Here is an 11,314-nt window from a genome sequence, read left to right on the forward strand (position 1 = left end):
GCCGCAGCTCCTGAAAGGGGATCCGAGCCCACGATAAGGGGCTCGAGGCAGGTCCTCAGGAAACAATGGGTGGCTTGATGAGACCTGCTCTGTGATACTCCTGAGAAGGGAGAAGCCCCTGCAGCCAGTCCCCACTGGAAAGGAAATTGGGGGTTTCCATGGAAACCAGCTCCCTGGGCACAAAGGCTGGTCTGTCTGCTGGGAAGGCAGCTGAGGTGTCTCCCTGCGGCAGCCTTTGCTCTGGTGAAGGGGAGATGGAGGGAGGGACTGGAGGTCCCCACAGGGGGCAAGGACCCTGATGCCTCGTAAAGAGCTCACAGTCACGGGACCACTGGGATGGGTGCAGCCTGCAGATGGCGGGGCAGAAGCGGGTGGGCGTGGCGACAGCTGGAGGCACAGGGGTGGGAAGGTCGAACAGTTTATTATTTACATGTACAAAGAACGTGAGGACAGAAGCCGGGGACGAGGCTCAGCTGGGAAGGTGACTCCAGCTCAGTCGGTGATGATGAGCTCGTCCACCCCCCAGTCTTCATAGCTGCCGTCTGGCAGGTAGCGCCGGATGATGATGGGGATCTTTCGGGCCCTGCGGCGGGGAGAAGGCACAAGTACGTGAGGGTTGGAGACGCCCGCCCTACAGCAAGAGGGGCAGACCCTGTGCAGGATGCACGGAAAGAGAAGTCTTAGCAGCAATGGACTGGGGCTGAGCGTACTTTGTAGGAAAGGAATTACAATAAAAAAAGGAAGTCCCCGCATCCCTGAGTGTGGGACAGTGGGTCTGGGACAGCTCTGCCATCCCCGGCTGAGGGGGATGAGGAGAAAGAGAGGAGGGCAGACGGCAGGCATCGGGAAGAACAGGTTGTGACAATCAGGAGCGGCCCACGTCTCACCGGTGCCCTCCCCTTGGCCAGCCCTCCCTCCTGCTCAGCTGACTTCTGAACAAGCTGAGGGCCCTTGGGAGCGAGCACCGCTCCCCCAGCCAGCAAAGCGGGCGTCAGGTGGGCAACGGAGAACCCAGAGGGCGTCTTCCAGGGCTCTGGAGCAGCAAAGCATGATCTGGTGACTTACTTGAGCTCTTTCATGGCAATGAGCAAGGGGTCTGTCTCCCCCTCCAGCTCCACCATCACTGGGGCGCACATCCTGTGGGAATAGGGACAGGTGTCGGGGACGCTGCAGACACAGCCAGAAAGGCCTGGCAGGAAGCCAGGGCTGGGGCTCATTTCAGAAACAGGATGGGCACCCTGTCCTCACCTAGAAAGGCAGGCAGGTGTGGGGGGGCGGTGGCTCAGGGGCACAGACAGAGAGGGTACATGAGTGGGAGCCAGGCCAGTTTTAAATTTTGCCTCCCAAAGACGTAGAATCTCAGTATCCTTGTTTGAAAACGAGGACAAAAGGCCCTGCCCCACCGACAGTGAGGCTGGGACACGACAGGCAACAAGGGAAGCCTCGCTAAGCACCGTATCCCACTCTCTTACATAGTTCTCACACAGACTGTTTCCTCTGAGGGGAGTACTAGCGTTACTTCTGTTTTACTCATGAGGAAATGGGGGCACAGAGAGGTCAGTAACTTGCCCTAGGTCACACAGCCAGTAAGTGGCAGAGCCAAGATTCAAACCCTGTAGGCTCCGACCGACTGTGCCGTAACACCCCGCATTTATCAGCTGAGGATCCACACCCCTGAAAAGGGCACTGGGAACGGGACGAGACCAGGCTTTAACCACAAGGCCCATGACATTCATCGGTCAGCTCCCTACCAGGGCCCTTCCCAGGACGAGGCAGACTCGCTCCGGCACAAAGACTCGGCTGTGCGCAAAGGCGCCCTCCGGAGGGAGGGCTCGACCCCGCCCGCCCCAGCCCTGTCTCAGGGCCCGGCCCATTTTCCTTTTCTATCTAGAAAAGGAGACTGGGGGCAACGAGCCGTGGGCAGTCTCGCACTTCCAGTCTCCACTCAGCCTCTGCCCCGTCAGGTGCACGCCTGCTCACCGCCCTTCCATGACGCCCCACGGCCAGTAAGCAGAACCCAGCCCGACCCCCGCTGACCTTCGAGCACCTCCTCATGCCACTTGCCTGCGTTCACCCCGAGTTCCCACCACACCAGACTCCTGAGGCTTCCTGGACAGACACTGTTACCTTTCTGTGTCCTCGTTCAAGCTCTTCCTCTCCCTACAGGCCTGGGGGAGACCCAATGTCTGCGCCCTGGGGACCGTCTGCTGGACCCTCAGTGCCTGGCTCACTCACACATGCTCCCTCAGCCCCGCCTCCCTGTGCTCTAACCCCGTGTTCGGAGTTGTCCGAATTAGACCCTGACGAGTGCCTGGTGGCCCAGGACGTGCCCTAGCACAGTGCCTGACCCGCGGCAGAGGCTCTGAACGCAAACAGGTGGGGTGCCAGTTCCCAGCCCACCTCCTCTAGGAAGCCGCCCTTGATTCCTGTGCAGGTTTGCACTAGAGTCCCAAACCTGACAGTCAGAATTACTAGGTGCATATGCTAAAAACCCGAGATTCTGGGTCCTCCTTCCAGACCCTCTGAATAGACTGTCTAGTGAAGCGGCCCGAGAACCTGCATCTACAAAGCTCCCTAGTCATCGGCCAGTCTGAGAGCCATCCGTTTGCACCAAGGCACTAGTTTTATCACTAAATACTTTGATGTATGAGGTCTGTCCAGAAGGTATCCAGCCATGCAACATGAAAAACAGAGACATTTATTGAACAAGACACGAGAGACAAGAAACACTGTACAAAGGACAATGACCCCTCAGTCCTCTTCAAAGCAGGCACCTTGGGACCTCACACAGTTCTCCCAGTTGCCATCAGCTGCCCCATCGTCTTTTCCTGGTCTGAAATCTCTTCCTTTTCAAAGGTGATTTTGATTTTGGGAAAAGCCAGAAGTCACAGGGCACCAAATCTGGTCTGTAGGGGGCTGAGTCACCTGGGTGATTTGATGTTTTGCCAAAAAACTTGGCACAAGACACGATGCACGAGCGAGAATGTTGTTGTGCTGAAGCTGCCAATCACCAGGCGCCCGTAGCAGCGGCCTCCTGAGTCATCCAAACAGTTTCCATGGAGTGATGTTCAAGCTTAATGCAAAGTCTGATGCAGATTCGTTGCTCTGCTCGCTCAGTCATTTTTAATGTGACAGCCACACAGTACACATGCTCACTCAATGGCTGCTACTGCCCCCACTGACTAGTACAGTGAAGTCGTCATTGTTCACACATGTGCATTCCAGTCCACTCTCCTGGGCTGCCAGGTTACATCTATGTCCTGCAAACCATTCTTGTTATATTAACAGTGGCTGGATTTTTTCAGGACGGGCCTCAGTATCACTCCCAAAAGCCTAAAAATTCCTCCGGGGCAGAGAGCGAGCACTTACCTTGCCCCACATCCTCGCTCAGTAAGTGCTAAAAGTTTAAAGAATGTGGCAAAATGCCCTTCCTGGTCTGCACAGCCTTCTTTCTTTCAAGATGTGGATAATCAAGAGCATCCACTCATCCAGCCAGCCCTACTGTGTTGCGTGTGCAAAGTACCGAATGTGAGAGTGCACACTTCAGTAGTCTGCCTGCCCCGGAGCCTCCACCACAAACGACCCTGACGGATCCTTCAGAGGCGACCATGGCACACATCAGCCACTAGGTGGTGCTAGTGAAAGCAGTGAGACCATCCAAAAAGTACCCAAGGCATGTTTATTGGGCACCCGGCCGCAGGGCGCATGCCGAGTGCTAGGGGTAAGCGAGGGATAGGCCAGCCCTGGCCGTCCGCTGCCCACAGCGGGCAAGGAGCCACCAGACGGGTGCTACTCCTTCATCGGAAAGGCCACTGCAGACCCAACTAGGCGGGGCCATGCCTTGTCCCCAGAGAAAAGCAGGCTGCCAGGATTCGGTCGTGTTCTGAATTTCTGCCTCCACACTTTTTAAGTGTTGCACAGTGCCCACCAAATGCAGACCAATCTTCTGAACTTGTCACTCAAAGCACCAGTGAGATCTTTTCCAGTCTTGTGACCCAAGCCACGCGCCATTCCCACAAGACACTTGCCTGCCTCCCTCAGACCTCTCCTCGCGCTGTTCGTGGTCCCGGGGTCCCCTTAGAGCCACCTCCCTTTCCCTGACCACCTGCACTCTAACATCCTCATGGGCTTTCCCGTCACCCTTGCAATTACTCCTTCCCCCCGAGAGGCAGTTTGCACCTCTCGGCAAACAGCACCCGGCTGCTGCGTGGGACCAGGGCATTTGGAAAGGGGTTCAACTCCCGAGAGGTGGCAAGCACTGGAGGACAGGGGGCTGCGTCTCATCATCTCCACGTCCCCGGCGGGAACCAGCACAGCAACTCTCCAGTGGTGGGAGACTCTACCTTGCATACAACCGGTCCACTACTCTTTGCCGAGTCATTTTTAGCAGAGAGGAGCACTAGAGCACCAACACAGTACTTTGCAACAGTGAAAACATCCTCTATCTGCACTCCCATCACGAAAGCCCCAGCCACGGGTGACCACTGAGCACGTGAAATGTGGCCAATGAGAACAAACATCTGAACTTTCACTTAATTTAGATGTAAATGGCCACATGTAGCTAGTAGCTCCCAGAATCAATGGTGCAGGCCGGAGGACCTGGACCCCAGGGACACAGAAATTGTTACTCGAGAGCGGCTAATTTCTCCCAGACCAGCACAGATGGCCACCAGGCCGGTAAGAGGTTCCCTGCTGCAGACCGAGCGGGGAACTGCACTGCCCAACTGTGGAACTTTTTCCGAGGAGGACACGGCGGTCCTCTCCACCCACAGGACTGGTGATCAAGTCCAAGGCCGACTGACAGCTAGCTAGGGAGGGGAGCGCACGGACCCGGCGCCAGCACCCCTGCAGCATGCCGGACTCCACACACCAGCCACAGCTGCCTTCCAGTCCACTTCCCACCCCCGGCCCGAAGCGACCCGACTTCCACACAACCACCACTGCCCACATCAGCTTGTGAGCACTCTAGGCAGGACTCCTCCCCTTGGCCCCGCGTGTCCCTCAGAGACCTCCTGTGACAGCGAAAGGACGACGCCTGCCCTCCCTGTCTCCCGCCTCACTCCTCCCCAGGACGAAGAAGTAAGTAACTCATCTGACACAGGAACCTGGGGGGAAGCCAGCATCTGTGGCCTAGCTGTTTTGAGAGTCCCTGCTTTCTCAAAGCCACCCACCTGCAGACAGGGCACCGTCACAAGGCCCACGACCTCGGAAGGCAGGCTTGTCCCTGCAGACACAGCCTCCAGACACCAGCACGCCGAAGCGCGCACTCACCTAAAGTCCCATCTCCGCCTACCTGCTGGCTATCTCCTGGACCTTGTGATTCTTTAACTGGTTCCAAATGTGGAAGAGAAAGAGAGGTTGCCAATCTCAAACCCCCAGAAGTCCACCACTGTTCTGTTTGCACGTCTCTAGCACGGCCTCTACGTGCAGGGGTCTCCCGTCCTCTGAGCTGGTCACAGCTGACCTCCACTCAAGAACCGCCAGCCCAACGGGGGCTGATACAGCCCCCCGAATGAACTGACCCACAACAGACTAAATCCACAGTTTTTTTTCCTTCACTGGCCTGAGAGGTGATCGGCGAGTTCCGTATTTTGTTGCTATTCGTCTGCTGCGCTGTTATTTGACTTTCCAGATGTTCAAGTCCTGTTTCCCCTGTTGGATCACAGCCTCCCTGAGGGCAAAGGTCTAACACACAGCCTGGCACACAGGGAAGGAGCCCCCCATTTAGCCTTTGAAAGCGGTGCTGGGCCACACGGGTCACCCACCAGCACGCTGTGGCTGGGCGGGTGGAGGAGACGGGGAGGGGCACACTCACGCGATCTGGAGGGCGCGGGTGCCCAGCACGCGAGCTCGCTCGTACTTGGTCATGTACGGGGTGGTGATTCGCTTCTGGTTGGCCTGCGGTCGCTCTCCGGAGGGGAGGATCTCCACGTTCTCCTGGCCCTCCTGGACGCCAAGGCGGAAAGCGGGAAAAGCTCAGGGTGCGTTATTAGGGAGGGGAGGGGCGGGGCAGCGACCATAACCACCGCCGCCGCCGCCACTGCCTGCTAAGTGCCAGGGACCTCGTAACCACCCTACAGGCACCTTATTTAGCCCTCACATGACTTTATGGGGCAGGGATGGAGGCGCCACTTTAGAGGCGTGGGGAGTTAGCTGACTTGGCTCAAGTCTCAGACCCAGTAAAAGAAAAGAATTGTGATCGGGACTCCAAGGCCAGCTGCCTCGTCCAGGAGAGAAGCAGAGGCGGAGAGGCGGGTAGCCCAGGACCACCGGCGCCATGTGAAGAGATCCACCCTCGACAGGAAGCAAGAGCAAGCATCCCATTTTCAGACCGGACAACTGAGTCCAAGGGTCAAGGGGCTAAAGAGTCACAGTGAAGGCAGAAATGTGCCAGGCATTTTCATATATATACATATTCATATATTTACAATTACTTATTAAGCCTCGGTCACACGCCAGACATCAGAATAGCAAAGAGTCCCTGCTCTCAGAGAACCCACGGTCTGGGAGGAGGCAGAGTACACACAACGGCAGGTGCTTTGAAGGTACGTGAGTGCTCAAGGAAGGTACCAAGGAGGAGAGGGGGTACCTAAGTCACGCAGGGGGCCGGGAAGACAGTGCGGAGATGAGACTTGAGCTAGTCTAGAAGAATCAGCAGGAGTTCCCAAGCCCAGGAGGAAGGGAAGGGCATTTCGGGCAGGTTGAAGTGCAAGTCCAAAGGAGAGAGGAGGGAGAGCAGGCACCAGGGTTGATAACTAACTGTGGAGCCTAAATAGAGCAAAGGTGCACATATGGGCGTAGGCAGGAGAATAAATTCTTTTTAAATTTATTTATTTTTAGAGACAGGGGAAGGGAGGGAGAGAAACATCAATATGTTGTTGCCTCTTGCACATCCCCCAGAGGGGACCTGGCTTGCAACCCAGGCATGTGTTCTGACTGGGAATCGAATTGGCAACCCTTTGGTTCACAGGCCCACATTCAATCCACTGAGGCACACCAGCCGGGGCTAAATCCCGTAATAATGAGTTAAGTTGGCGAGCTCTCTCTGGAGCACGCCCACGCCTTTCTTCCCTCTCAGGTGTACATCTTTAATTTTCCCTCCTAAACTCTAAGGGTTCCCATGAGACTTGCAACCAGGGGAGCAGCGGGCACTGGCGGCTCCTCCCCTGAACCTGTCTCCAAGGCCCCCTTTTCTCTGACTTTTTGGTGAGCTAAAAGAAGCCCCACCCTGGCTTGCTTCTTTCCTGTAACATTTCTAGAGACCAAAGCAGAGCAGCGCCTGGGCTCTCCTGCTGCTTCTTCTACCCTGAGCCCTCTCTGTCTCACTGTCCCACCTTTAGTAAGTGTACTCTTAAAATAAAAAAAAAATAATTAAGTCAAAAAATATTTACTGAGCATTTACTACATATCAGGTAGTATTCTAACTGCTTGAGACAGAACAGTAAGATACAAAATTCTTCCCCTGTAGAGCTTATGTGACAATGAGAGAAACAATAAAATTAGTAAGTAAACTGTGGTATGATAACAGAGAACAAGGACAGGAAGTGCTGGGGCAGTGGTGCAGGATGAGGGGGAGAAAGCTGCGATTTTAGATGGGATGGTCACGGAAGGCTGCATTAGGTGACCTGGACAAAGACCCGAGGGAGGCGAGCAGCAGGGCATGTGGGTGTCTTGGGAGAAAGCGTTCCTGGCAGAGGGAACAGCATGAACAAACGTCCCAGCAGGAATCTGCCTGGTATGACAGGGATGGCAAGAAGAGATGAGGTCACAGAGCTGAGCAAGTGACTAGGTCATGGAGAACTTTGTACATCTTTACGGTGTTTACTCTGAATGAGATGGGAAACCACGGGATGAAGATTCTGAGCAGAAGAGAGACCGATCTGACTCAACATTTACAGTGATCACTCTGGATACTCTGCAGGGACAAGGGCAGAAGCCAAGAGACCATTTTAGGAAGACCGGGGGTAATCGATCATGTTGGCAGTAAGAGAGACGACGCCGGCAGCAGGAAGGCACTCAGAGAGCCTGAAGGCAGGAAAGCCAGGAACACAATTTCCGCAGCAGCCCTGGTGAAAAGCAATGAAGACTGAACCAGGCTGAGCACGAGGAATGTGGAAAGGGGGCAGGGCTGAACCACACGTTGGAGGCAGAAGTGACAGGATGGGAAGGGAAGGGAAGGGGGGCAGAAGGATGGAGAAGAGGTTTCTGACAGAGAAGATGGGTGCTGAGAGAGCCGTGCAGAACACTCGGAGAGAGGGGCTTCAGCTTCCCAGCCTGAAAAATCAAGGATCACTCTGCAGGAGACACGAAGCACTTCTGCCATCAGCCACACAAGACAGAAAGCACTATTTTATTCATGAAGAGAGCAACCCATACACATAGTTACTCAAGCCAGAAACCTAGGAGTTGTCCTCACCATCTCCCACGTTCTCCTCCCCATGTTCAACCCACCAAAATACTCCTTCATCTGTTTTTTCATCACTGACACGGGCAGTGCCCAAGTCCAAGCCACAGGTCTCTCACCTGTGGGTCTGAGAGTTCCCTCATTGGTCTTTCACTCTTGTTCCTCCCCACTTCACTTTTCACTATGAGACCAGAATGTTCTTTCTCAAATGCAAACTAGGCCCCAGCTGGTGTGGCTCAGTGGACTGAGCACCGGCCTGTGAACTGAAAGGTTGCTGGTACAATTCCCAGTCAGGACACGTGCCTGGGTTGTGGGCCAGGCACCCCGTTGGGGGCGTGCAAGAGGCAACCATTTGATGTTTCTCTCGCATGTTGGTGTTTCTCTCCCTCTCTTTCTCCCTCCCTTCCCTTCTCTCTAAAAAATAAAATAAAAATAAGAATTTTTTTAAATTAAAATAAAATGCAAACTGGATTGTGCCACTCCTGAGCTCAGAACTTGCGGCCTCCCACTGCATTTAGGCTATGGAACCTGCCTGATCTGGGCCCTCACCTCCAGATTTTCCCAGGTCGCTGTCCCCCTTGCAGGATCCTATGCAGCCCCACCCTGCAGAGCACCTTGCACATAACGAACATTCAACTCATTTGTTGAATGAATGAGGGTGATGTTTCACCCACCAGTGAACCGACTGTCCCAGAAGCCACGGCTGTGATCCAAGTGGACAAAAGCCTCCAAGCCCACCCTGCAGGGCAACTCCACTCCACACAACTGAACTCTGCTCAGTCTTGTGGGGCTGCTTGTGGCGGGGACTCTGACCACAGATGGGTGGCAGATGCTCTTGGGGAACAGTCATTGGCCAGGTCATCTGGCAGCCCACCTGGCAGCCCAGGCTGCAGAGGGAGGAGCCCAAGGCTAAACACTGACCTCCTCAGCATTCTCCAAGTCATCTAGTCCTTCGTCCTCCTCCACGTCATCGAAGTCGTCGCCATCAAAACTGTACAAGAAGAGGCCGGTAGTTAGAGCATCATTTATTAGAACCAAAGAGGGCAAGGGAGTGTCTCATCAATACTCAGGATGTGCTCAATAAATATCCACTCGATGAGTAAATGGAACTTGTGCTTCATTTTACTCCTTCCAACAGACCCCCACCAGCCCCCGAGTGTGCTGGGACTCATTCATCGTCACCGTTCCTTTCCTCTCTCTACAGGACCACTGCCATCAGCATATCAGTGGTATTACTACCCATCTTTAAAAACAAAACTTCTCCATTCCACAGGGCCCAATTTCCATGCTCTGTGGAGCACGGAAAAGTTGGCAAATTCATGTAAGAGTTGTCCCATGTCAGTTTCCCACTGTTCTCTTCCCATTCTGCCATAACTTTGCTTCATCAGAAATACTCCTTCTTTCAAGTCTGTTAACATTTTCCATGGCGGAGAGGGGGCTAATATATGGTGACGGAAGATGGTTCGACTTGGGGTGGGCACACAGTGCAATACACAGATCACTGTGTCATAGAAATAAACACCTGAAACATATGATCTTATTAACCAATGTCACCCCAATAAATTTAACTCAAAAATAATTACATCTGCCCTGGATGGTGTGGCTCAGTGGATTGAGCACTGGCCTGCAAACCGAGGGGATACCAGTTCTAAGCTGTGGACCAGGTACCCAGTTGGGGGCATGCGGGAGGGAGACACTCAATGTCTCTCTTTTTCCCTCCCTTCCCCTCTCTCTAAAAGTAAATAAATAAAATCTTAAAAATAAGCAAATAAATCCAATGGATTGTTCTTGTCCTCATTAGGTTGACCTACCAGTTGGCAAACTAGACCACTCCCTCTCCTCTGCACACTCTCCTCACTTGACTACAAGGACACCTCCCTCTCTTGTCCTTTCCCCCTTGACTGCTCCTGGCTTTGCCAAGCACTCCTGTTGGGATGCCCCAACACTCATCCATCTCCTCACCGAAACTCCCCTGATGACCTCACTTGTTTCTCAGTTTTGACCGATATGCTGACCACGCCCCTATTTTTACCTTCAGAAGACACCGCTCCTTGGGCCCCCATTTGAAAATCATTTTGGCCCTAGCTTCAAAATTAATCCAGAATTCAAAACCACCTCTCACTCCCTCTACGACTGTCTCCCTAGGGCAAGCCACTCCTTTCTCTCCCCAGATGACCCCACCCTTCCAGACCGATCTCCCCTCCAAGTCTCACCAGACCCTCTTCAGGAGAACTTCTACACAGTTAAGTCGTCACTTAACACTGTAGACAGGTTCTGCAGCTTTAAGCAGAACAGAGCATAATGAAAAACCCATTTCACCACAGGCTAACTGATATAAAGCGGAGTTAAGTTCCTACAGCATCTCATCCACGCTGCAATAAAGCGACGTTATTCGAGGACCTGCCGTACTACGTGCTTCTACTGCCTAGTCTCGCAAGATGCTATCTTAACCTGTTTACGGGCCTGTCCGTCTTCTGGAAAGGGAGCACGTGGGACTATGCCTAACACACCTCAATATTCCCAAAACAAGACGCAGCGCCCGGCTCAGGGGACGTTTGCTGGGAGACACCTTTTCCACTGATCCTCTCAGTACCCTCCAGCCTGAGCTCCGCTATGCCCACACCCTGGCTCTGCTTTTTGGTCCCCGCCCTTCCCTGCTTCCCTTCAGCAGCCCCAGTCCCTTAGATGCCTGGGTCCTCAGCCTCCTTCGATCCAGGCTCCTACGTGAAGTAGGGTCCGCCTCTTCCGCGAATCTGCAAAGGCCACTTCGTCCGCACTCACTTGTCCTCGTTGTCTGACATCACGCCCGCTCCGCAACGACCAGGCTGTGCGCCCCTGACCCACGCGGAGGCCCGCGAACAGTCTCCACTTCGAGCAGCAACTCGCGTACTCTACGCCTGCGCCGTGACC

At 54.2% G+C, this 11,314-nt stretch overlaps 1 protein-coding gene across 1 annotated transcript; it reads right to left on the bottom strand.

Annotated features, from left to right (window-relative positions):
- Window positions 1–402: 402 nt before the first annotated feature.
- Window positions 403–11,305, bottom strand: POLR2F (RNA polymerase II, I and III subunit F). The gene is made up of 5 exons (XM_037160607.2): window positions 11,186–11,305; window positions 9,326–9,395; window positions 5,816–5,946; window positions 1,066–1,137; window positions 403–583 (listed from the first exon to the last, which is right to left on the bottom strand). The coding sequence occupies exons 1-5, from the start codon at window positions 11,203–11,205 to the stop codon at window positions 493–495; spliced, it is 384 nt and encodes a 127-aa protein (XP_037016502.1). The 5' UTR covers window positions 11,206–11,305; the 3' UTR covers window positions 403–492.
- Window positions 11,306–11,314: the final 9 nt, after the last annotated feature.

The sequence above is a fragment of the Artibeus jamaicensis genome, unplaced genomic scaffold, assembly GCF_021234435.1.
Source record: "Artibeus jamaicensis isolate MK-2021 breed Jamaican fruit bat unplaced genomic scaffold, CSHL_Jam_final contig_233, whole genome shotgun sequence".
Classification (NCBI taxonomy): Eukaryota; Metazoa; Chordata; class Mammalia; order Chiroptera; family Phyllostomidae; genus Artibeus; species Artibeus jamaicensis.

Excerpts from the sequence above, each read along its gene's own strand:
- POLR2F (XM_037160607.2), bottom strand. The coding sequence starts at position 11,205 with ATGTCAGACAACGAGGACAA. Across the intron at positions 9,396-11,185 it reads ATGTCAGACAACGAGGACAA|TTTTGATGGCGACGACTTCG; the intron begins GTGAGTGCGGAC and ends CTTCTTGTACAG. Across the intron at positions 584-1,065 it reads ATTGCCATGAAAGAGCTCAA|GGCCCGAAAGATCCCCATCA; the intron begins GTAAGTCACCAG and ends TCCCCGCCGCAG.